The sequence below is a fragment of the Tiliqua scincoides genome, chromosome 1, assembly GCF_035046505.1.
Source record: "Tiliqua scincoides isolate rTilSci1 chromosome 1, rTilSci1.hap2, whole genome shotgun sequence".
In the NCBI taxonomy this organism is placed as follows: domain Eukaryota; kingdom Metazoa; phylum Chordata; class Lepidosauria; order Squamata; family Scincidae; genus Tiliqua; species Tiliqua scincoides.
The window spans coordinates 180,001,503-180,028,890 of record NC_089821.1 but is presented as its reverse complement, the minus strand read 5'-3'; the positions used below and the strand labels follow the sequence as shown (position 1 = coordinate 180,028,890).

Genomic DNA, 27,388 nt, shown 5'->3' with positions numbered 1-27,388 from the left:
GGAAAGCACTGACATAAGGGGTTAGGATTGAGCCATTAGTTATTCAATCTTTCTATCACTTGTGTTTACACTGGAGACTCCGCGGGACCCACAGTATGAGAATGCTGTTCTATGTTATGTAACATATCCTTGGAAAGAAACCCAAATATCATCAACATACTAATAGTAACATTAGTAAAGCAGTGGCTGTAAAACCATTCAAAAGCCATGAAATTTGGGGACAACCCCCTCAACATTTATGGCAAGCTAGTGAAACATATGTGCTTGGGTCTGCATGAGTCTTATCACAGAATTTTTGCAAACTGCAGACAGGGAATTCCTTTCATTTTTTGACTTTGTTTAAAGCACTTTAGGAGCAACTCAAATAGGAAATGGCTGTATTGGGTCCAAAAATTCAAATTTTTCAGATCACTTTTAAAGACAACTAAATCAAAGTTACTGATGGCTCATTTACCAAGGCATAGCTAAGCAGAGCAAGAAATCTAATTTATATTGCTAAGGTCACTGGACTATGAGTTTATGGACCAATTTTTCTGTATTTTATGGCTGTAGATATGTAATCTGTCAGATGTGACAGTTCATTACATTATTTTTAGGGTGCTTTGATATATACATCACAAGCTATATATGGAATACATATTTCATGTCCAAAAGCAACATATAAAACAGTTTGTTCCACAACTTTTCAAGCTGGTTTTTAATATTGTTTTACTGATATATTGCAAGCCACCTTGGTGGATGCTTCAGTGGGACTGAAGGGCCGTTTTAAAGTATTTTAAATAAAATAATAATCCTCTTCTAATTAAATGGAACTAAAGAGGAACAACCTTATTTTTTCAATTGAGTTTGCTTCAAAAGAGTACGTCATTCTAAGCATGGAATAACTGAAGGATGTAACAGGGAATAAAAATAATGATTTGGGGGGATGGAATGAGACTATCACCTTCCGATCATGCCTGGCAAGAGAATATTCTTGCCAGTGAACACCTTGTCTGAAATCAGTTATCCTAGGGCCCAATCCTATCCAATTTTCCAGCACTGATGCAGGCACACCAATGAAGCATGCACTGCATCCTGTGGTGGGAGGCAATCACAGAGGCCTCTTCAAGGTAAGGGAATAAATGTTCCCTTACGTCTGGGCTGCATTCGCACTGGAAAGCTGAATAGGACTGGGCCCATAGTTATGTACTGAAATAAATTACAAGTCCAGGCTATTTATACACAGATTTTTTTATACATGGATTTGACGCAACATGAATGACCCCTGCAAATGAGAAGGAAAGTGCTGATCCCTGGAGTAGGAGAAAATGCAGCCCTTTAAAATCAGTTTTAAAAACTGAACAGTCCTTTAACAATAGCCTCCTTATTGAGAGAGAGAAAGGGCAGCTGGCTGACAATCCATCAGTCCTTCTCTCTCCAGGAGACCCCTCCCTTCCCCCTGAGCAGGTGAAAGAAAGGTGATCCCTTTGCATTGGTGAAGGGAGGGACTGAGTGAAGTGCCCTTGTAAGTGCTTGGAGGAGGACTGATTGATGGATTGTCTTCTTAATGACTCTTATCTTACTTCACAAAGGTCAGCTGTTTTTGAATCACTGGAGCAAAGAAACTTTGTTTTTTAAATTGATTTGCTATAGTTCATTTTTTTGCCATCCATTTGCTATTTGCTTGGAATAATTAGTCTCAACATGTATGTGGGGAAAATTCTATCTCAACACAAAATAAGAAGAAAGCTTGAAGTACTAGTCTTACTGATTCACAATACTTAGACCACAATTCTACACTACTGAGCAAAATTGAATTCCATGAAAATCCACAGGATTTATTTCTAAGTGGATGGATTTAAGATTGGGGGATCAAAGTAACAAATAATGGATGGGGAGACCAGGAGAGTTAGGTGAGTGGATTTTAAACTGTTATGTGAACATATACATCCTGAGCACACACCAGCATATCCATAGAAACTGATGGCTTTTTCAAATGTTACTTCCAACAACATCTTGTTTTTAAATCCTAACAGCCAGAGACCCAAAGGCAAGGTGAAAACATTTAACTCTATGTCAATTAAATCAAGCTATGCTGCTTTCTCATTTAAGTTTATGCAGATATCCGGTAGCAAAGAATTCTCCAGAGAGCAAACTTTGGGAGCACGGAGAATCAAATTCTGCACAGAATATTAAGAATCTAAGTTGAAATGATGGGCAGTCTAAATCTGAGACATGCAGGAAACAAAAAAATGCTCTGTGATTTTCACTTCAAAACAACATTGATGGAAACTCAAATACATTTTCTTAATTGAATTTCAAACCTAGATTGATCTGGTTTGTGATAGGGATATCTGCTGCTTCTCTATTAAGTGTTGTAACTTCCAAAGACAAGTACAGGTTGAGCCTCATTATTCATGTGGGTTCCTTTCCAAGCACTCACATGGATGGCAAAAAAAACACACTATAGAAATCAATTTAAAAAACAAAGTTTCTTTGCTCTGGTGATTTAAAAACAACCTTGCTGACATTTGTGATGTAAGATAAGAGTCATTAAGAAGGCAATCCATCAATCAGTCCTCCACTTCACTCAGTCCCTCCCTTCACCAATGCAAAGTGATCACCTTTCTTTCATGTGGTCAGGGGGAAGGGAGGGGTCTGCTGGAGAGAGAAGGATTGATGGATTGTCAGCCAGCTGCCCCCCCCTCTCTCATTAAGGAGGCTATTGGTAAAGGACTGCTCAGTTTTTTAAACTGATTTTAAAGGGATGCATTTTCCCCCTTCTCCAGGGATCAGCACATTCCTTCTCATTTGCAGTGACCATCCGTGTTGAGTCAAATCTGTGTATAAAAAATCCGTGTATAAATAGGCTGGACCTATAGCTGCAAATTTTTTACTTTTCCTGTTGGACTATCAGAAAACTATCAGTACAGAATGCACCAAGGGTCAGATGCATTAAATCCTTAGAGAGGTGTACTTGGAAAATCCCACTGACCTCCACAGATCCAGTTACAAGATCACTAGTTTGAAGATGAGAGTAAAACTCCCCTTTTCTTTCTTTAAGGATAGATTATTGTTGCTCTTCTTTCCAACTACTTCCATAGAATTACATTCATAACACATATACACAATAAGGCTGTGCGAAAACTGCAGCTCTATAGCAGTGCTACTAGTTGCGAGACCCACAGCTAATTTAATTTTTAATTTAAAAAAAAGTACATTCCAGCATTTGATAATTCACAACAGAAACCTAGACAGAAAAATAGTTTCTCATAGTTCTTCCACACTGATTTCCTTTCAGTGCAAAATACCTCATGGAAAACTCAGAATTCAGTAAACATTTTGCTTGTACAGGTGCAGCCTATTTATCCAAGGATTTTTTATCTGCGGATTTGTCTCAATTGGAATGGGATGGGGGTACTGAAAGTCACACACACCTTTGCCTCCTTTGCCCTGCGCTGGCTGCCCTGGTTTCTAGGCAGCCCAAAACACTGCAAAAAAACTCCGCCTTGACCAGGCAGGGAAATAGCCCTGGAGCCATAGTTTGCAAAGGAACAGTAGCATTCCTGGAGCCCCTGAGCCAGCTGAGGTTGAAGAGGGGAAGGGGGGTCCAGAAACCTCTGTAGCCAGAACACGTACAGCAAGGTGGAGCGCTCTCTCTCTCTCTCACACACACACACACACATAGGCAGATGCAGTAGCAACAGAGGGGATTGCTTTAAAAAACGCCAGAAATGTTTGCCGAGCCTTGGAGAGACAGGTGAGGCTCAGCAGAGAGCCGGACTACAAGTCCCAGAATGCTCTGGGGCAGAGGAGTTTCCATGATGGCTGTGGCCACGGAAGGCTGCAGGAGTGGCAACAGCGAAGAGGAGGACCTGCAGTGCTGTTGGGAGGCTGCCTGGGACACAGAGGACTCCCAAGCAAGCTCAGGATCTCACCTGTGAAAGGGGGGAGGGGAGGGGATTGATAACAGCTGCCTTAGTTTCCTTCCATCCGGAAGTGTCAGGCTGCAGGCTGTATTTGCGTAACTCTATGGGATTTATTTTTTGTTAATCACACTGAGTCATGGAACGGAACTAACGCGGATAAATAGGCTGTAACTGTATTGAGAATATTTAAACAAAGCAACCTGTTGAGGCATTTGTTCTCTCCCTTTGCCTGCAGTTGACTCTGCATGGTACTGGTATACCTTATAACATGTAATGTACACATATACATAGGACTAATGATTTCTTGTCCCCACTTTGTCCGGGGGAAACAATTACACATCCAGCCAAACTCCAAAAGCCCACATGTTAACTCATGTTAACAGTGTAATGAAGTGAGGGATGCACACATGCTCCTCTGCTACACCAAAACAGGCAAATGCCCAACGGCCCAATCCTATTCAGGTATCATGCTGATAGTGCATGGATGCCAATGCAACATCTGTCACATCTGAAGACTGTCCTGGCAATGCTTCACCAAAAGCAAATAAATACCAGCGCAACAAGGGTGAAATGCAAAGCCTGCTCTGGCAAAGCAATGCTGGTACAGACCTTCTCAGTAACACCCAAAGAGAAAATAGAAACACTGACACAGTGTGGCATCCAGACACCAACACATCATTGGTGAAATGTGGGTGCATTATTGGCATGTCAGCACCATGTCATATGTGCATCATCACTATGACACTGGCATGACACTAGCACATCATCCATGTGACATCTGTGTTTTATCAGTGTGAAGCCCCGGGAGCCAATCAGCATCAATGCTGGTGACCAGAGAAGTGCTACCATAGTGAACTGAACAGGGGCAGGGACAGGTGCAGGATCAAATGGGTGGCCAATGGGGCAATGACAACAACCCTCCACCCGCCAGCCACAATGAATGAGCAACACAACAACAACCACTGCTCACAACCATGGGATATGATGCATATTGACTCTTTTTCCCTTCTCCCTCGTACTTCCCTTTCAAGTCATGCCCCAATGTCCCCCTTTTTGTCTTTCCACTGGTGGCGCTGTGCTGCTGTCCCAGTGACATCTAAGCTGCAGTCCATGGCTATCTTCTAGAATAGGGTTTCCCAAACTGTGGGTCATGAATCCACATGCAGTGGGTCACAACCTAGGCCCTCCCACCCACACTTGCTCCGGTTTTGCTCAAAATCAGAGACATTCCGAAAGCCAATTTACTCACCAGGAGGGTGGGGAATAGAGTGGGCTGGCAACCAACTCTTCTGGCCTCTGTGGGCCTCAGAATGGCCAGAAGAAACCTCAGAAAGCGACTTTTGGTTTTTGGAAGGAAACCAGAAGTGGCTTTCGAGGCTTCTGTGGGCCATTCTGAGGCTAGTAGAGTGTGTCACTGGCCTGGTGCGACCCAGAAGAGTCTCCCTGCCCCCCGGTTTGTCTTTCCCACATTGCAATCCACCATGGAGTATGAGGTGGGTTGTGGCACTGAAAAAACTGGGAACAGCAATTCTAGAATATCTAAAGAATGAAAGCATCAGCTAAATTATGGGAATTTACCTCCAAATACAGGTAAACAAAATATATTACAGACCTAAAGGTAAGAAATACCTGCACCTCATTTTTGCTAGCAATAATCTCGTACTTTAAGTAATTCCCCTAATTAACATGGATGTTATGAAGCAAAAATATCTAAATAATGAAATATGTAAATTGTCAGCCTTTCTTTCCTAATTATACCTTGAGATTGCCAGTCACTGATCATTTGTTATAATGTCGTACATTACGTCAAACAGAGCATTTATAGATTGAAACACAGTTCATGTAACATGTTATGATTTTTTCCATTTGCTGAGCACAATTAAAACTTCTTTTGACTCAACAGTTCAAATGATAGAGAACATATAATACAGGAGAAATATATTAGTCCTATTAAAAACAAGTAGGTGAAGAACACCCTCAGTATTTATTACTGAACATTTGAAGCGTAAAACTCTCAAAGAAAGTCACACAGCCTGGTTGTGCTTCTGTACTTGTGGTCCACCACTGCCCGCTGCTGAAAAGCAGCTGTAACGTGCTGGATATCAGTGGAAGCTGCCGACACATCGGCAGGAAGGGAAGGCCATAGCCTTCCTGCATGCACTTGCAGACCTTGGAAGGAACAGGACTGGGGTAATCCTGGCACAGGAGGAGAGTGGAACAAGTAGGATATGGCGTGCGTGGTGGGTGGGTGACTAGGCTTGAGACGGTCTGTTTCAACAGTGGCATCACACACTGAATCCTAACCCTTCCTGGGTTCCCTTCCATGAACTGCCTGCATGGATCAACTTGAACTTGCACCAGCTAAAGAGCTGGCACAGATCCAAGTTGACCCATAGTGGCTCCTGGGGCTTACCCCAGGACAAGGGGACAAATGCCTCCATCCCCTTAACCCAACGAGACCTCCAGAAGCCAAAATTCCCCTCCCCCCTCCCAATACAGCAGGCTGTGTTGTTGCCACATGGAAGTTACTATAGGTAGGACTGGGCCAATTTAACAGCCCACTAAACAGACAGGATGCTATCAAAAGGAAGAAATACCCAATGTAAATGAAAACAAAAGATTCCACATGATTGGAAGAAGGCTAATGTTCTGCTAAGAATAATTTTTGTAAAAAAAAAAAAATTGTGCAAAGAGATACAGGACATTAGCAGCCATACAAGGAACCAGGATCATAAAATCTGTTCTGACATGATAAGCCATTACACAACTGCATCACACACACAAAGGCTAGTCCCAGCTGACTGTGGAGTTGATCAGTTTCTGAATGCCATTCAAACATTTGCTGTCAAAGAATACAGAAGGATACTCTGGGTAATGAGAAAGTTATGGTAGGAAATGGAACAACAGATGCAAGGCATTATCAAATCAGGAAAAAATTAGAACTAATAACCTCTTCAGAATTATGCAGGCAAAGTTTGGCATGAAAATGTGGCTGTAATTACAAAAAGGAAACTGAAAGAACTCTAACCATTTTGTATTCAGTGGTGGTAAGAGATTTCTGGAATTGTATGAGTTGCATATTTATTACTAGAGTGCAATTCATGAAGCAAGGTTATATGAATGCAAATTTATATCAAATTGCACACCCAAAGCAAACTCCATTCATTTTGTAAAAGTTCTATGGATAAGAAAACCATATATGAAAAAGCAGCAAATTAAAACCCTAAAACTATAATCCTATTCTGATTTTGGGATACTATAATCCATTTATTTCAAAGAGCCCATGGACACTCAACACTGCAGTATTATTGGAACTATGCTTGTGTTCCATGGTCTTGTTCATAGTTTGACAGGACCAGTAAATACAGATTTGATTAATGCTATTATTTCTGTATATTGTTAGATATGTATGTTTCCAGTGAGTAAGATAGGATTACTACCTAGGCCAGGGCTTTTCAAACTGGGGTGTCCCAGCCTGTGGACCCTGGCCCCTGCCCCCTTAAGGGGCGGGGGCAGCCTGAATGCAAGGAGGAGGCAGCGGCATGATCCCCAGGATTGCGCCACTCAGGGGGGCTGCAGGGGCTTGGGTGCACTTACCAGGGTGCGGGGAGCCCGGCACTACCTGCAGCAGGGCTTCCCACAGCAGGGAAAGTGCATGCGAAATTGGACTTCTGCTTTAGCGGGGGCAGGGCACGATCGCTCCGCATCCACTTTCCCTGCTGCAGGTCGCGCAGGGTTCCCCGCTCCCCAGGGAGGCTGCAGGAGGCTTGGGTAAGTGCACCCAAGCCCCTGCAACCCCATGAGCGGCACGATCCTGAGGATTGCACCGCTGCCTTCCCCCCACCCCCACAGCCTCCTCCCCCCGCCCCTGCAAGGACTTACTGGCTCTCAAACTCTTCCAGAGAGTTTGAGAACCACTGACCTAGGCCCTAGATCTTACTGAACAAAATGGGTTTACTTCTGAGTAAAATAAATAACCATTTTCAAACACCTCTATCTATTCTACATATTTAGTTACCTGCAGGTATTACAGAATGGAAAGAGGAAGAGCAGAAGACTCCTGTTCTCTGTTGGACTCTCCCCACTGCTTTGCAGAGTCCAGATGCCGCACTGCCAAAACTCAGAATCACATCTTGCCCATGCAATGTTCCCCAATCCACTAGGGACAACTCTTAGCCTCCTGTAAGTCCTCACAAGGACAGGCCACGTCTCAAGGAAGGGGCCATGACACCAGACCATAAGTGGGTTGTGGCAGAGGGAGAGGGAGAAAACCCTGAGTGCATCTTTGACATGTAAGGAGGAGTAGTGGTAGAAACTTCCTCTGTGGTTGCTTGTCACAAGATGAAGTCCCCTCCAATCTGGAGCAGGGCTGCCCCTTTAAACACAGGGCAGGGCCAGATAAAGTAGAGAGTGGGGGTGAGCCCAGGAAAGGGATGGGCCAGAGCTGTTTCTAAAATAAATTGTGGTCTGACTAGCCTTGGCTACCCTCTGAATCTGGGAAAAGCAAAGACTGGGTGGACCAGCATCTGGATTTTAAGGCAGCACCATGTACACATGCAAACAAATGTGCCATTAAAAATATAAATAAAAAGTTTGGCAGGTAATATGAGTGCTTAATATTTCGGTTATTGATTCATTTTATTGCTCTTTTATAGTTCACCATCCTAGTACTTTTCCTATCACATACCCAAGTTGAAATATTGCTAATCTGTCTATTGCTACCCACATTGTTTTAATTACAGATAAATAATTACATATTTAAATAGCAAATTTGAATAAGTTTCTTCAAGTGTTACTAACGGAAATGCAGTAGGAATAATTGTACCCTTGCTGTAAAATATGGAAGTTCTGAAGCAAAGGATTTAAGGATAATTTTTCTAATTTATCACTAAAATGTTATTTTCTGCATCTAAAACAAGCCAATTAGTAGAAAGTGGTAAAATTTAATATTCATGAATGTAGTTGTTAAACATTTTATCATCTTTTGGACTCCATGGGGAAAGGGGCACTAATTGCAACATCAGCAGAACTTTCTCCAGCAAAATTGAAAAGAATATTTTAGGATGATTAATCTATTGCAAAAGTAAATGTCTTCAAAAGGTGATTAATTAAAGAACTAATCTTGCATTTTACAGCTGTACAAATAATTGCCAGGAAATTCAATATTGCAACTCACTGTAGGGAATTTATTTTAAATAACCTCTGAAAAGTATCTGAAAAAGCAATAGTTACTTGCAATTTGTGCAAGTTCAAAAAATGAATTACCTGCATTAGAAACGTAGCCAACAACAGTGTTCATAACAACACTCCTTTAATCCTTTTGTACAGAAGCAGACAGTGGAAATCTTACTTGTCAAACAATATAGTATCTGGGTTGTTCAGAGCCACAGAATACCTAGTCTCTACAAACCATCTAGAACAGTGTTTTCAACCAGTGTGCAGTGGCAGGTCTGCATGTGTGCTGCAGGAGTTTGAGAGAGGGTCATTTATTAATAGGGCAACTGGGGATGCGAGCCCCCCACAAACAGCATGGTGTGCCTTGTCAACTGTCAAAACACTGATGGCGTGTCTTGACAATTTTAGTACCTTGTCAGTGTGCCATGAGATAAAAAAGGCTGAAAAATCGCTGTTTTAGAATTTCAGTTTGTCTTCAGAGTTGATGGACTCTTGGGCTGCATTCCTATACACACTTACCTGACCATACTCAGTCGGGCTACTGTTGAGAAGCCATGGACCACCTCCTTTCATGCATTCTAGATTGCCCTCTTAGGTAATCTGAGGGGGCTCTTGCAGAGCAGCAGGGAGGGCAAGCCTTCTCTGTAGCACTACAACTATGGAATTCCCTTCCAGGGTAATTGAGAACCATTCCCTCTCTCATGGCTTTTCGGTGAGGGCTCAAAACATACCTGTTTTGTCTGGCATTTGGTTGCTGAGTGGAGAGTGGCCCTCTGCGCCTCTGAAATACTGCTGTGACTTGACTGCTTCCCTGGACTAATCTGCTCCCCATTGGATCAACAATATTTGCTTAGGGTTTTGCCCTCTTTTGGTTTATGTTTCGCTATGTAATGTTAAAATTAATGTTTTAATGCTTTGATGTTTTTATTTTTACCTGTTGTGATACTTTGTACTTATCATAAAGCTTTAAAAGCCGCCTTGGGCATTTGCTTTGGCATGGGATATAAATTTCTTTAAAAAATAAATGTACAGGATTGCCATTTGATCATTCCAGGCAGCAAATGTATGGGGCACACATAGCTCAGCATATATTGCAAAGTGAACTACATGTAAATGTACATTTTTTCTAGGGATTGGAATTCAAACAAGACTAAAAACAGCAGACATTTTCCATCATATGAAAGGCAATTAAGGACTTGTTGCAAGCAGCTGGCAATCCATGAGACCTCTCTCTGAGATGTGTATTTTCATTTTTCCATGTTATTGTAGTCTCTGAAATGGTGGAAGTGGCATGTCATGGCACAGAACCCTCTTCCTTCAAGTAGTTTCCTTTGGTCACTCATAATCACACATCCCTCCTAACCTAAAAGGGAGTATGGGAGACTATACAAGAGGGCAACACTCTCATATATTTTATTTAAATATACTCAGTGTTTCTCCTACAGCCATGAAATGTTATTCTTTGCTTGGTCTTATGTATGCTTATAACAGATTTAGAGAACAATCCTGCTGCCTGTAAGGTACATTGTAGTGACCAGAAAAGAAAGGCACCGGTGGGGAGGTCAAAGCCAGTTGGCACTGAGTCCCTACAATGGTTGAAAGGTTTCTGGGATCCAGCAGCAGTAAGTACCTGGGGAGGCATTCCAGGATGTGGGGAGGGTGAAGGGGCAGTAAAGAGGGGGCATTTCTGGGGGGGGGAGGATGGACTGGGGACATCTGGGAGGGGGCTGGGATGTCAGCAGAGTCTGCAGCTGCATTCTATCCCCTTTCCTGGACCTTGGAGCCCTACCCGGGTCTCCTTGGTTCTGCGCCAGATCCAAGTTGATGTGGCCCGAACCAAAGTTCCCTTATCCCGTCAACTGTTTTGAAGATGTTGTACTGTGAGGTGGCAGCCGGGATAGAATTGGGCTGCTTTAACAAAATAAATCCCTCTGTCATTTTAATTTTTTATCTCCCCATCCGAACCTCATAAAATATCTCCCCATCCCACAAAAATGTTGAGCAATTCAAGAAACAGAGCAAAACACTCTGTTTAAAGTCAAACTTTTTTTCCTCCATTTTCCAGGGCTTACTGAAACATTGTCAAAAACTACTCAGAAGTCTTGCTGTCTTTTTAAAATTCAAATATAATAAATGATGGTATATATGATGAGGGAAGCTCTTTGCTCCTTTGTTTTCCAAGTGAGCAAGGTGAACCAGTTGATGGGAGCATTGTTGCCAAATTGAATGCCTATAACCTTGCTTTGTTTTCAACAAATCAGTGCACATCTGTGCTTCCGAATCACAGTCCATTTATTAGAAGCAAAGGAAACATTCTGTTGAGACTTGATATGTGAGTCTGTGTGAAATTAATTTTTACTGCATTTTTGCCAATGGAGAAAAGTACCAATTTTCAACAGCTGACTGATTATATATATATAGTCCTGCTTTGTTATTTCTTTGCCAGTATATATTAGGCGGGTGTTATTGCAAGGGAAACAGTGAATTCTTCTGCATCTCTTATATGAATAATTTCAAGTGTCGCTGTATTTACATGAAACTCTGTATTATAACCATTCTTTGGTTGACTGGCAGAATGAAAATTCCACAAAGAATAAAGGATTACATTCACAAGGGATCTTCCCCATTCCCTCTTTCACACTGCACCGCTGGGTCCTTTCTAAAGTTACTCCTGACTTAAGTTAAGAGACTATTGTGAATGACAAAGGAGATAGTAGTTGGGGCTACTAAAGAGGGGAGAGGGGAATCCCCAGAACTGGAACAGGTAAAGCAGTGATGGAGCTGGACCATTTCAGGCAATAGTTGAGGAATGATCTGAAGGAATGGTCCTCCAAACAAAATCTCTACATGAAAAAAACTAGCAAGTGAAGGAGAATACTACGCTAGAGCACTTTCCCCTGGTGGTACTTGAGGTGGTGTCTGGGAGTACTTGTGGGACCCCCAAACCCTTGCTGCCTGGCAGTTAGACCAGCAATGCAATGTTAGAAGCAGCAACAGGAGGCTCAACTCAGCAGGCAGAGCTCTAGCATGTGCTTTTCATGTGCTCAAAAAAGCAAGGTTCATCTGGCCTCCCAAACCAGAAGCAACTAGTGATGACCATCATCACCAGTTACTTCCAGTGATATTTCCAATACGTAGACCATGTGAAGTGGTACAGCAGGGGACAAACATTGAGAAACACTTTCCTAGATTTTTATTGTTTGTGTGAAGGAATATTCCATGCTGTGAGGCCTTTCCTGTAGTCTTAATGGTCAGATACAGGCTTATCACCTCAGTGCAAATCTGACATTGGCTACTATTTGGTTGAATACAAAATCTACAGAATGGTTTCTAAAGATCATCTCAACACTTATTTTTTCATTTGGGTGTCTAGGTATGTTTCAAAAGGCCATTGCATTTTTGGCAGAGAATGCAAGTTTATATTTGATAGTTAAACTTTTATTGTAATACACACTGCAATTTCTGTTTTTAGCTACATACATGACAATCAGTTCAACATAGCCAAATAAAAGGTTTCACACTCTATTTTTATAAAATACTTCTAGTAGCCTTGAAGTATTCCAGCTAAAAGATGGAAAAATAAAAATTATATAGGAGCTGGAGGCTAAATAAGAATTGGGAAACCTCTCTTCTACTATAACTACACTGAACACCTTCCACTGTCAGCAAATGCATCAATAAAAATTAAAAAATTTTTAAAATAAATTAAAATTAAAATTTAATTTTTTTTAATTAAAAATATTTTGCTCAGAATAAGGAAAACAGTGAAAATGGATACATTGGCCAGTGTTATTCATGTGAAATGATTACATGTTTTTGCTTGGTATAAGCAACAGTCCACAGTTGCCACACATTATAGACAGTGTTCTAACTTGTTTTTTCTGTAACATGGTATTTGCAGCATATCCACATGGAAGGATAGCTCTAAACTAAATGAACATAAAGAAGGTGAACCACATTTCTTTGTTTTTGCAAAGAAGTAGGTATGTGGTATAATTAAGCAGGGATGTCTGCAAACAAGGCAGGGAGATAAACAGGTGCATCTTAATTATCCACAACCAACCAGGATTAAGCAACAAGAAAATGATTTCTGGACTAAAGAATGTACAAAATAGGCTATGCTTATTTACAAGATGCACATCCGCCATTTTCATTCAGCTATCGTACAGGAAACCCTGAACAGTAGCTAGTCATTATAAGGAAAGAAAAAGGAGGACTGGGTATTCAGAGACTGGCATTTCACACAAAAACCTCTTACATTTGGTACTTGGGGCTGGTCTACATTCTATGTTATTTTGGAGTCATGCATAAACTGGCACTAGGGATAGGGTTAGCATGCTGTTGGTGCTCAAAGGGACCTGCAGGTGTTATCCTACAAAAGATGAATACAGATGGGATATGCTTGAATGGAAAGTACAAGAAAACACTCGCATACATGAACTCCAGAATGGAAAGCTACATTCTTCCAGTAGTCTATATTAATAGAGAGATCAATTATCTTCCTGAAATCCATTCCATTACTTCAACTGTTGAGAAAACATCTGAGTCTTTTGATTAAGTGTCATCCTTAATTTTGATACTCAAAGAAAGCAGTGGCAAGTATCCAGTTTTTAGCTACACAGGATGACTTTTAATCCCTTTCTTTGCTAGAGCTCCACAAAGCTATTTCTTCCTACATACAGGAAAGCTGTAACCCATTTATCATTCTCCTATGTGGACTGGTCTGAAACATTATTTGGTATATTTCTTTGCAAACTGTGAAAATTGTATGCAGCCAAACTAGGTTATGGCCAACAAGGTTCATGCTTTACGTGAAAACCAAAACCAAAAGAGGAATTCTGTCTAAAGGAAACAGGCAAGTTTAATTTTGAGACAGACACTAATTCCATGTCATTTATATTTTTCACTAATGACCACTATTTAGCACATGGACAGAAAAAAATTGCTAAGGCACATAATGGGCTAAACAATTAGCTATTAGCAACAGCTGACTTCCATCAGTGGTCTGATACTGACTGAAGAATCTGGGAGGCATATATAGTTACAAGGATTTAGCCACACCAGAAAATAAACCAAGTTAACAAGGTAAAAATAAAAGCAACAGGTTAAAAATATGACACAGTTGGGGGAGCACTAAATACACTGTGAAAACAATACACTGCCGAAAAGGGAGATGGCATCCTTGCACGGTGAGAACCACCTATACTCCATACTTAGGCCTCGATTAAACAATCATAGTTCCTAAATCAAGTTTCCTGAGACAGCAACCCTCAGAATTTGTTCTGTTAAAGGTGTTACACTTTAGTTGCTGGTATGATTTCTGTTTTCATTTTTGCAGCTTTGGTTTATGTTGTGTTCCATTGCGTTTTTATTATAAGTTTTTATACTGCCTTTGTGAACTGCCCTAGGATCACAACTGAAAGCACAGAACACTGAATACTGAACACTGAATAACTATAACCAAATAAAGAGAATAAGGGCTCAATCTTGAGCTGGGTCAGTGCCGGTGCTGACCTCCAGCACTGGTGCTGGGCATCGCAAACAAGCCATAAGTCAAGTCCACAAACCCTGAGCAGAGTCTGTGCAGACACTGGCCGGACACCACTGAGAACTAGGTAAGAGCTCCAAGCAAGAGCTTTGAGGGCAGGGGGAGGCATTCCAGGATGGGGGGGGAAGAACTACGCAGCTGTGCTCTGCTAGATCCTAAACTCCATGTGTGGCCTTCTGATCAGACACAAGGTTTCTCAACTCTGTTCTGGCAAAATAGTCAGCGCAGACTTGAGAAACCCCATTGTGGGGCTTGGGGCTTTCCCCAGGGGAAGGGGACAAAAGTCCCCTTACCTTGAGGAGACCTCCGGCAGCTGCAGCAATGCCGCAAGATGCAGCGGTAGCTGCTTTGGCACCACTGCACCCAGCAGCGGCACACCCTTTAGGATTGGGCTGTAAGTTCACAGACAGCATGCCAAGCCTCCATCAGTACTTTTACACACATAGTACAGTATAGTACAGTACTTTACAAAGCCAAGAGACAGGACGCCATTACATATATATCAAGGTTACATTACAAACTTATCTCGAGAAGTACATCAGAGACTCACTTTTCCACTCATCTCTGCACAAGTCTTTTCCACAGTCTGCACAAGAAGTCATTATCTGGATTACTACAGTGCAACAGCAGCACTTACTTCTTTACCTCTGCCTTGCTGGAGTGGAGTGGTTGGTAAAAAAGGCAGAGAGAGAAGAAAGCTCTTCTTGTAACCAAAATGACTTACTACCACCAGGCTGCTTGCTATTGAGACTAAATGATGCATGTAAGAAATGAAAAATCGAGGCTGAATTAAAAGATCAAACAAATACTTTACTTTCCGTTCTCAGATACTTATTTATATAGCATCTGGTTTAGGACCAGTGCTTCTAACAGCTTTGATCCCATAAACAACCTCGTTTATCTCTCTTGGTTTGAAAGTACCAACTGATGAAAGAAGTTCTCCATCTCTTCAGAAGTTCAGATAAAGACAGTTAAACTGCTGCAGTTGTCACAGATGATTGACAGGTTAACTCATTCTTAGAATACTCCTGCCCATGGAATGTTAAATCACTCTCTTCTGCAGCTCTTGTATTCAACGTTGTCCATATTTCTACACCCCCCCCCCCCGTTTTGCCAGATTCCCTGTCCAAGCTCTGCCTGGAGAATTATGCCCATTTTAGCTAATTAGCTCCCCTTCTTTCCCCAACAATGACCCTGGTTCTGCCCTGCAGTACTGCTGGACCCCGCCACTAGGGTAGCTCACCTGTTCAACCTGCAGAGGTCCTCTCTCCTGCCAGCAGCCTCCCACCACTACAGCAGACCCTGGGTCCTCAGCAAGTCTTGGGCACAGCAGCCACACACCAAACTCCAGTGTCTCCAGCAGTCTATTCCAGCAGTCCATTAGTCAGTCCATTAATCACAAAGTCAGAGTGTCCAAGTCAAAGTCCAAAGTCAATAAGCCAAGTCACAGTCCAAGGTCAGATTCCAAAGTAAGTCAGTCAAATCAGTCAGTCTCCTCTCCTACCTCCAACCTGCACTCCTTCTACAACCCACAAACCCTTCCTGCCTCCAGTGCTCCTTATATCCCTGAGGGCCCTATTGCCTTCAAGTGGCTGCAGCTGTGCAGCACACTCTGCTGGATGCCCAGGCCTTACCCTTAAAGGGGCCACTGCTGACACCACATCTACCTCCTCATCAGATCTTCCGCGATTCCAATACACCCCCTTCTCAACATTGGATGCACAAATCCACTAGAACCACTTTTTCTCACAGGCTCTATTTTCTTTTGTGCTGCATTTTTCCATTTGTTTGCCTCATCTATTTGCATTGTTTGGATTTCTTTCCATGACTGTGGTTAATTTTGCAACAATGTTTTTGCAAGGTAGGATCCCTTTATTTTCTCTGAATGACCAGTGCAACAGCCCAGAAGATATCTAGTTTGTTACTGCAAGGACTTCAGATCCTGCCAATTCAACTTCTCCATCAGTATCCCCTTTTGATTGTATACTGACTTGTGGACCTGGTTCTGAGAGGACAGATAGATTATATGGACGAAAGTGGTCTATCAAATACTCCGATCCCAAGCTGTAAAGGGCTTTAAAAGTCAAAACTAGCACTTTAAATTCAGCCCAGAAATGAACCAGCAGCCAGTGCAGTCACCAAAGCAGCAGTCCAACTGAGTTGAGCCAATGAGTCCAGCAACCACACAAGTGGCTGCATTCTGCACTAGTCGCAGTTTCCAGACCATCTTCAGAGGCAGCCTCATGTAGAACATGTTACAGTAATCTAATCTAGATGTCACTAGGGCACGGGTCACCTTTGCCAGGTCTGAATGACCAGGCATGGTCACAGCTGGTGAATCAGCTGAAGCTGAGTAAAGGCTCCCTAGCCATAGCCACCAACTGAGAATCCAGGAGCAGCTGCAGATCCAAGAGAACCCTAAACTGTGGACCTGCTCCTTCAGAAGGAGTGCAGCCCTGTTCAGAGCAAGATGATTGTCCAGTATTTGAGTCATGGACTTCTGGACCAGGAGAACCTCTGTCTTATCAGGATTTAATTTCAGCTTGTTTGCCCATATCCAGCTCCCAACTGCCTCCACACAATGTTCCTTGACTACTCCCTCGGACTCAGAAGATAAGGAGAGAAAGAACCTGATGACCTCAAACCTCCGGATTACCTCTCCCAGAGGCTTCATGTAGATGTTGAACAGCATGGCAATAAAATGGAACCTTGCGGCACCTAAGAGGCCAGGATGCCGAGCAAGCATCGCCCAGTACCACCTTATGGGATTTGTCAGTCAAGGAGTGGAACCACTGCAAAACAGTGCCTTCAAGGCCCAACTCAGCAAACTGACCCAGGAGGATACTATGGTCAATGGTGTCGAAGGCTATGAAGAGGTCCAGCAGGACTAACAGGGATGCACTCTCCCTGTCCATTTCCTGGTGCAGGTCATCCACCAAGGCGACCAAGGCAGTCTCCATCCCAAACCATGGCCTGAAGCCAGACTGGAATGAATCCATAATCAGCTTCCTGCAGGTCCCTCAGCTGGGATGACACCACCTGCTCAATCACCTTGCTCAAAAACAGAATATTTGAGACTGGCCAAAAATTGTTCAAATTAGTGGAATTCAGGGAGGGTTTCTTCAGAAGGAGGTGAATCACCACCTGCTTCAAGGTCAGTGGCAACACCCCCTCCCTCAGAGATGAATTCACCACCCTTTCCACTCAGTCAGTCATCCCCTGACAGAACTTAATTAGCAATGCTGGACAAGCGGCTGGCCTCTCACTCCATAAATCCTGTCCACCTCAGGTTCTACAAGCTGAAAAGAATTGCAGATGGAAGAATAGACAGGTGCTCTAACATGCGTGTGGCCAGAATCAGTACAAGTCTTTCACCACTGATTCTCTAGACTTCTGCTTCACCACCATCATCTGCAACTCTCCGGAAAACCAAGGAGCTACTCTTACTCTATGGCTGGGCAGAGGACACTCAGGAGCAATCACATCCAGGGCATTAATCATACCCTGGTTGATCTGTGGAATGGGGATGAGTCATTACTTCTGGCAATGGTAAAAATCACCAAGAGCCCTCAAGAGTATATCCAGATCCATCAACCTCCAGGTGCGGACCATACAATGCAGTCCCCCACTGCTGAGGTGGCAAAAGACTGCAATAAGCCTAAATCCCACCAGGAAGTGATCTGTCCATGACCAAGTAGTAATCTTAATCTCCTCCATGTCCACATCACCAGGGTTGGCAACCTTCAGTCTAGAAAGACTATGGTATCACGCTCTGAATGGTGGTTCTGGAACAGCATCTAGTGTGGCTGAAAAGGCCGATGCGGGAGTGACAATCCCTTCCACACCGGGAACAAGTGTAGTCTGTCCCTGGTCTGTCTCCCTGGCTATGGGCCTTCTTTTTTGCCTCTTTGCCTCAGTCTGTTGGCCAAGTTCAAACTGGGAAAGGCCATGCTGCACAGCCTGCCTCTCAGCAGGCCGCTCAGAGGCCAGGGTTTCCCACCTGTTGAGGTCCACTCCTAAGGCCTTCAGATCCCTCTTGCAATGTCCTTGTATCGCAGCTGTGGTCTACCTGTAGGGCACTTTCCTTGCATGAGTTCTCCATAGAGGAGATCCTTTGGGATCCGGCCATCATCCATTCTCACGACATGACCGAGCCAACGCAGGCGTCTCTGTTTCAGCAGTGCATACATGCTAGGGATTCCAGCATGTTCCAGGACTGTGTTGTTAGGAACTTTGTCCTGCCAGGTGATGCCGAGGATGCGTTGGAGGCAGCGCATGTGGAAAGCGTTCAGTTTCCTCTCCTGTTGTGAGCAAAGAGTCCATGACTTGCTGCAGTACAGAAGTGTACTCAGGACGCAAGCTCTGTAGACCTGGATCTTGGTATGTTCCGTCAGCTTCTTGTTGGACCAGACTCTCTTTGTGAGTCCGGAAAACATGGTAGCTGCTTTACCGATGCATTTGTTTAGCTCAGTATCGAGAGAAAGAGTGTCGGAGATGGTTGAGCCAAGGTACACAAAGTCATGGACAACCTCCAGTTCATGCACAGAGATTGTAATGCAGGGAGGTGAGTCCACATCCTGAACCATGACCTGTGTTTTCTTCAGGCTGCTTGTCAGTCCAAAGTCTTGGCAGGCCTTGCTAAAACGATCCATGAGCTGCTGGAGATCTCTGGCAGAGTGGGTAGTGACAGCTGCATCGTCAGCAAAGAGGAAGTCACGCAGACATTTCAGCTGGACTTTGCTCTCAGTCTGGAGAGGTTGAAGAGCTTTCTGTCTGATCTGGTCCGGAGACAGATGCCTTCTGTTGCAGTTCCAAAGGCATGCTTCAGCAGGACAGCTAAGAAAATCCCAAACAAGGTTGGCGCAAGAACACAGCCCTGCTTCATGCCGCTTCAGATGTCAAAGGGGTCTGATGTGGAGCCATCAAAGACAACAGTGCCCTTCATGTGGAAAGATCTGATGATGCTGAAGAGCCTGGGTGGACATCCAATCTTGGGGAGGATCTTGAAGAAGCCGTCTCTGCTGAACAGGTCGAAAGCCTTCGTGAGATCTATGAAGGCTATAAAGAGTAGCTGTTATTGTTCCCTGCATTTCTCTTGCAGTTGTCTAAGGGAGAATACCATATCAGTGGTGGACCTGTTGGCTCGGAATCCGCACTGTGATTCTGGATAGACGCTCTCTGCAAGTACCTGGAGCCTCTTTAGTGCAACTCGGGCAAACAGCTTTCCTACAACGCTAAGGAGAGAGATGCCGCAGTAGTTGTTGCAGTCACCCCTGTCGCCTTTGTTCTTGTACAGCGTGATGATGTTTGCATCCCTCATGTCTTGAGGTACTCCACATTCTCTCCAGCAGAGACAGAGGATTTCATGCAGCTCAGTGACGATCTCTTTGCAGCACTTTAGGACTTCAGCAGGGATGCTGTCTTTTCCAGGTGCCTTGCCAAAGGCAAGGGAGTCCAGGGCCACGTGAAGTTCTTCTAGGGTTGGTTCACTGTCAAGCTCTTCCAGCACAGGCAGGCACTCAATGTTGTTCAGTGCTTCTTTGGTGACTACATTTTCTCTGGAATATAGCTCAGAGTAGTGCTGCACCCAGCGTTCCATCCGCTGCGCCCGATCCTGGATGACCTCGCCTGTGGCAGACTTCAGAGGGGCAATTTTCTTCTGCGTTGGACCTAGGGCCTGCTTGATTCCATCATACATCCCCTTGATGTTGCCCGTGTCAGCTGCTATCTGTATCTGGGAGCAGACCTGGAGCCAGTAGTCATTAGCACATCTCCTGGCAGTCTGTTGGACTTTGCTGCGAGCAGCTCGGAGGACCTGCAGGTTGCGCTCACTGGGACAGGCCTTGTATGCTGCTTGAGCTCTCCTCTTTTCCTCAATGACTGGTGTCAACTCCTCAGAGTGGGCTTCAAACCAGTCTGCCGTCTTGTTGGTCTTCTTGCCAAATATGGACAAGGCATTGTTGTAAACGGCATTCTTGAAATGTTCCCATCTGTTGGATGCGTTTGCATCGGCCGGGCCTGGAAGAGATTCCTCAAGCGCTTGTCAAATTCCTCCACTTTTCTCTGATCCCGGGTCTTGCTGGTATCAATGCGAGGTCTTCCTTTTTCGTGTGGTACAGTCGCTTTGTTTGCAGTTTCACTCTGCTGCACAACAGGGAGTGGTCAGTGTCACAGGCAGCTCCCTGATAGCTGCGTGTGATCTTGATGCTGGGAAGGCTGGAGTGTCTGGTGAGAATCAGGTTGAGCTGGTGCCAGTGCTTTGATCTTGGGTGTCTCCAACAGACTCTATGTTGGGGCTTCGTGTTGAAGAACGTGTTGCTGACACAGAGACTGTGATGACAGCAAAACTCTAGCAGGTGTTGGCCATTTTCGTTCATCTTCCCAGTGCCGAGCAGACCTAAGCAAGTGGGCCACGAACTGTTATCAGCACCAACTCTAGCACTGAAATTGCCGAGGATGAACAATGGCTCTTTTACGGGGATCTTCTTGATAGTGGTGGCCAGGTCATCGTAGACCATCGTAGACATCACCATTATAATTATTATTAACAGTATTTAATCAATCTGCCCAGCAGTAAACACCAAGTCCAGTGTGTGTCCTGCATCATGTGTCAGGGCAAATACTCTGAGACAGACCCATAGTTGCCATGAAGTCCTGAGCTGCAGCTGTCCAGGGGCCTTGGCGAAGACATTTAAGTCCCCCAGCACTAATAGCTGAGAGTACTACAACACCAAGCTTGAGATCAGCCCGGTCAGCTCAGGTAGGAAGACTGTTAGACAGCATGGCAGGCAGTACCACAACAGAATCCCTATCCTGTCTCGCCCCTCCAACATGACACAAAAGCAGTCAAACTCACTGGACTGCTGTAAATGGTACCTGATAAGATGGACAGATCATAGCAAGCCCACCTCCCTGCCCCTGCAGTACTAACTGCTGAAAGAGCTCAACAAAGTATGTCCACCTGTCTAGAAGTTCAGGTAAAGACAGTTAAACTGTCACAGTTAATTGTCAGAGATGACCGACAGGTTATTAACTGCTTCTCAGAACACTCCCACCCATGGAATGTTACATCACTCTCTGCAGCTCCTGTATTCGATGTTGCCCTTATTTCTAACAGGCCTATCATCTAACCAGATCCATTGTTTATTGCTTTATGATAGACAAAGGAAGTTTAAATGAATACTGCTATAAAATTGAAATGGTCACTAGGCTGCTCTAAGCTGATGTTGGAGCAATACAATGAGAGTTGGTGTAGAACAGTGGCCAGGGAAAGACATCGCCTTGTTGCACTATAGACCCCTGCCAAAATTATTGGATGAATATACTGGACTGGACTTTTGAATATATGCAAAAATATCATCTACTTGGGAAATACTGAATGTTATGGTATGGTATGAATGTTAACTGAAAATTGAGTATTAGAACTTAGCAAGCAGATTTAAATTGCTAGAGGCATTCCACATTCTTGCCAAACCTGAGATCATACTGGCAAGGGGACATTTTCATGTCTGGCTATTCTAAAATAAACTCAAATTCAGTTCCTTTTTTTTCTCAACCACAATGCAAATGCTAACTGGGTACCTTTTTAAGTGATAGTCTTCTCATATTTAGCAAGGGGAAAGCAACTGTTTTTTTCACCCCCCAGCATAGCATTTTTTCCAGGGACCATTTGCTGGTGTTTTTCTGTATATTTTGTTAGATTGTGAGCCTTTCTGGGACAAAGAACCATTTATTTATTTTTAGCTACATAGAGCAACTTTTTGTTGAAAAAACCATATGCAATTTATCATCACCATCAATATCAATACTACTACTACTAATAATAATAAATATGTGCAATCCTTATGCCATCACAACTTTTCACATATGGGAGGAGGGTCAAGTTGCAGAATGTGTGTACAGGGGCAGGGAAACAAAGGTCGGGTATTGAAATATCCCCACTGACCGTCTTCTAATACAATGTTTCTCAAAATGTGGGTTGGGATCCACTAGGTGGGTCGTAAGTCAATTTCAGGTGGGTCCCCATTCATATCAATGTTTGCTTTTTAATATATTCGACTTGATGCTACCATGGGAGGGGACTGCATATGGGGAAATATTGCAGATTTGTACTTATAACAGGCTACTGTGTATATGCTTTTAACAATGATAGTAAATGGGACTTGCTTCTGGGTAAGTGTGGGTAGGATTGCAGCCTAAAAATTTTCCTGCTTGAAGATCTCACTTCTGGTCATGACAACACTTCTGGTATGCCCTGACAGATTCTCATTCTAAAAAGTGGATCCTGTTGCTAAAAGTTTGAAACCACTGCTGTTCTAATATAGAGGCAAAATTACAACTGAAAGTCAGCATGTACTGAAGGCTTTTCTGTAACTTTAAACTTCAAGAATGAGAGCTCTCCAATGATAAGGAGAAACCCATCACATTTAAACCTTTATGATTGCATAAAACTTCTAACATCACAGTACCTCATTGGCATGCTGCAAATCATCAGCAAATCGACTGACTTCTTTGAGAAGCAGGGATATTGTGCAGTTCCTTAGAATGTTGCACTGTCCGAGCAAAAGCAGGGCATGGGATACAGAGTCCTGCACCTGAAACTGAGTAACAATATCAGTTAGCTTCACCTCAGTAAGGCTTGAAAAAAAAAATCAAAGCTTTCCATCAGTAACAGTGCACCTGCATACCCGGCAAATTCACATTCAATTCAAGAGAAGGATAAGTATAGTTCAAACAAGTAAGCCCAATATAAAGTCAAGTCTTGAAATTTAATATAGTGCGGTAAGCTGACTATACACTGTACTAACCAGAATGGTTCTCCTTCACACCAGCGCCTTGTTGAATGCGCACAGTAAGACTGAACTAATATCGTTGTCGACAGATACTCTTTCACATTAAATATTTGTGCTGATATGTAATAATAATAATAATAATAATAATAATAATAATAATAATAATAATAATAATAAAAACTTTATTTCTATCTCGCCCTTCTCCCCAAAGGGACCCAGGGCGGCTAACAACATATAAAACAGATTAAAACATAATTTCACAAACAGATAAAAACACATTAAAAACACATTAGCAGAACCCATAAAAACAGTAGTCAGATAAAAGTCAGAATAAAAGAGCATAAAACAGCAGTACTTAGAGGAATCAAGCCTGTAGAAAGCAACTAAAAGATGTATAAAAGATGTTAAAAAGGCCATGAAGTCAGAAGGCTTGATTAAACAACAAGGTCTTCAGGCCTTGCCGAAAAGTCTCAAGAGAGGGAGCCATTCTCAAGTCAAGGGGAAGGGAGTTCCACAACGTTGGTGCCACTACTGAGAAGGCCCTATTTCTTGCAGCCGCCCCACGTACCTCCTTAGGCGGCGGCACTTGTAAAAAGGCCTTCTCTGATGACCTGAGAGGACGAGCCGGATTGTACGGGAGTAGACGATCTCTAAGATAGCCTGGCCCAGAGCAGTGTAGGGCTTTAAAGGTCAAAACCAGCACCTTGAATTGGGCCCGGAAACGAATGGGCAGCCAATGTAGCCCCTGGAGAAGCGGGCTGACAGAGTCAAACCGCCTAGCTCCAGTGACCACACGGGCCGCCGCATTCTGCACTAATTGCAGTTTCCGAACCGTCTTCAGGGGCAGCCCCACATAAAGCGCGTTACAATAATCTAACCTCGATGTCACCGTAGCATGGATCACCGTGGCCAGGTCTGCACGATCCAAGTACAGACGCAGCTGGTGCACCAGCCGAAGCTGAGTGAAGGCCCCCCTAGCCATAGCCGCCACCTGGGAATCCAGGAGCAGCTGCGAGTCCAGGTGGACCCCCAAGCTGCGGACCTGCTCCTTCAGAGGGAGTGCAACCCCATTCAGAGCAAGCCCATAATCCAGCACCTGCATCGAGGATTTCCGAACCAGGAGAGCCTCCGTCTTATCCGGATTTAATTTCAGCTTGTTAGCCCCCATCCAGATCCTCACTGCTTCCAGACAGCGCTCCAGGCCCTCAACCGCCACCCTGGAGTCTGGAGGAAAGGAGAGATAAAGCTGGGTGTCATCAGCGTATTGATGACACCCCACTCCAAACCCCTGGATGACCTCTCCCAGCGGTTTCATGTAGATATTAAATAGCATGGGGGACAGAATTGAACCCTGCGGCACCCCGCACCTCAAAGGCCAGGGTGTCGAACAGGCATCCTCCAGCACCACCATCTGGGACCGACCTTCCAAGTAGGAGTGGAACCACCGCAAAACAGTGCCTCTAACTCCCAGCTCGGCCAGTCGGCCCAGAAGGATACCATGTTCGATGGTATCGAAAGCCGCCGAGAGGTCCAGCAGGACCAACAGGGATGCACTCCCCCTGTCCAGTCCCCGGCGTAGGTCATCCACCAAGGCGATCAGGCAGTTTCTGTCCCAAAGCCCGGCCTGAAACCAGACTGAAAAGGATCCAGATAATCCGCTTCATCCAAGACCCTCTGGAGTTGGGCCGCCACCACCTGCTCAATTACCTTGCCCAGAAACGGGATGTTGGAGACTGGCCGATAGTTGTTCAACACAGTGGAATACAGGGAGGGCTTCTTCAGGAGGGGGCGAACTACTGCCCGCTTCAAAGCAGGTGGCAACGTCCCCTCCCCCAAAGAAGAGTTGACCACCCTCCCCGTCCACTCAGCCAGTCCACCCCAGGGCGCTCTTATCAGCCAAGCTGGGCAAGGGTCAAACAGGCAGGCAGATGGCCTCACACTCCAAAGGAGTCTGTCCACATCCTCAGGCTACACAAGCTGAAAAGAATCCCACAACACTGGACAAGCAGTTGCCAGGGGGACATCATCAGACATTGTCAATGTGGCATCCAAGTCGTAACGAATGCGATCGATTTTATCTGCAAAATGTTGTGCAAACACGTCACAGCGGCTGACCGTGTATTCCTCCTGGTCCACTGGTGGGGCCTGATGGAGGAGGCCCCACACCACACGGAACAGCTCTGCTGGACGGCTATCAGCAGACGCAATGGTAGCAGAGAAGAATGATTTCTTCGCTGCTACCACCGCCACGGAGTAGGCTCTATAATGAGCTCTACTCCGTGTCCGATCGGATTCATCACGAGTTTTCTGCCACCGTCGCTCTAGACGCCTGCCCTGCCGCTTCATCATTCGCAGCTCCTCAGTAAACCAAGGAGCCGCTCCGAGTCTGCGACGTGGCAGAGGTCGCTCCGGAGCAATCTTATCCACTGCCCTGGACATTTCCCTGTTCCAGAGGTCAACCAGGGCCTCAGATGAGGTGCCAGTCTTGGCAGTGGGAAAATCCCCCAGAGCCCTCAGGAAACCTTCAGGATCCATTAGCCTCCAGGGGCGGACCATAGAAAACGGTCCCCCGCCTCTGCGGAGGTAGGAAGTCGCAACCAGCCTAAACCTTACCAGGAAGTGATCTGTCCATGACAACGGAGTGATCTTGATCTCCTCTACATCCAGATCACTGCCCCCGTGCCCAGCTGTAAACACCAGGTCCAACATGTGTCCTGCAGTATGTGTCGGGGCCAAGATCTTCTGGGACAGGCCCATGGTTGTCATGGCAGCCATGAAATCCTGAGCTGCACCTACCGCAGGGGCCTCAGCATGAACATTGAAGTCCCCCAGCACTAACAGGCGGGGGCCTTCAATACCACCCCCGAGATCACCCCAGTCAGCTCAGGCAGGGAGATTGTTGGGCAGCAGGGCGGGCGGTACACCAACAGAATCCCAATCTTGTCTGGTCCTCTCAACACAACATGCAGGCACTCGAACCCAGCAGACTGCTGGAAAGGGCACCTGGTGAGGGAGATGGACTCATGATAGACCATTGCAACTCCCCCTCCCCGTCCCTGCAATCTTGGCTGCTGCAACACCTGGAAGCCTGGTGGACAAAGTTCAGAGAGACTAACGCCTCCCTCCACGTCCAACCAGGTCTTCGTAATGCATACCAGGTCGGCTTTCTCATCCAGAATCAAATCCTGGATGATACAGGTCTTATTATTCACCTACCTGGCATTCAAAAGTAGCAGCTTCAGATCCAGGGACTCACCGCCAAGACCACCAGGCATCTGAGAATTGGGGGAGGGACCAGAAGGGGAGATGATCTGCCTATGATTAACTCTCCTTCTCCTGTAACGGCCTGTCCGACCCCCAACGCCATATCTCTCCTGGTCCGTCACTCTCTTGATAGTGGTAATAAAAATAAGGCCCAAGAATATTTTTTGCTTTTACTTTACTGTAGCCTGATTATGGGTCTTATGGCACAACACTGTAAGGGCAACTTCATTCAATCCTAAAACAGCTCCAGTCTTTCTATATTAGAAGAATGCACATTATTTCCAATAAACCATTTTTCTCACATTTTAGGTTGGAATGTACTCAACAATGTATCTGGACTTTTTCAGTAATACTCATGAGTTAACATGAATATTACTCATGGGATTTTAATGAAGCTTCAGGAGCCTGAAGTCTCTTACATTTAATATATCAGAAACACTTGAAGGAATGTTGATTTTTAACAAAATAAACCTGGTGATGATGATCAACTGGTTATGGAATAATATAGCCCAGTGGTTTTCAAACTGTGGGTTGGGACACACTGGTGGGTTGCGACCTGATATTTGGTGGGACACCAAAGAGTGATGGAAAGATCAGACAACTAGTTACCTCACGGCCTGAGGATATTCAAAAATGAGACACTATAGCTGCCAATTATCCTGCAAAGAGTTCAGCTACTGAAGTTTGCAAGAGAGCTGCTA

The 27,388-nt window shown here is 44.5% G+C and overlaps 1 protein-coding gene across 1 annotated transcript in view; it reads right to left on the bottom strand.

Annotated features, from left to right (window-relative positions):
• Window positions 1-27,388, bottom strand: part of MEI4 (meiotic double-stranded break formation protein 4) — a 173,403-nt gene that overhangs the window by 5,300 nt on the left and 140,715 nt on the right. The window contains exon 4 of the mRNA XM_066622710.1: window positions 23,100-23,231. Within this exon, the coding sequence (XP_066478807.1) occupies window positions 23,100-23,231 (132 nt within the window). The remainder of the gene's footprint in view (window positions 1-23,099; window positions 23,232-27,388) is intronic.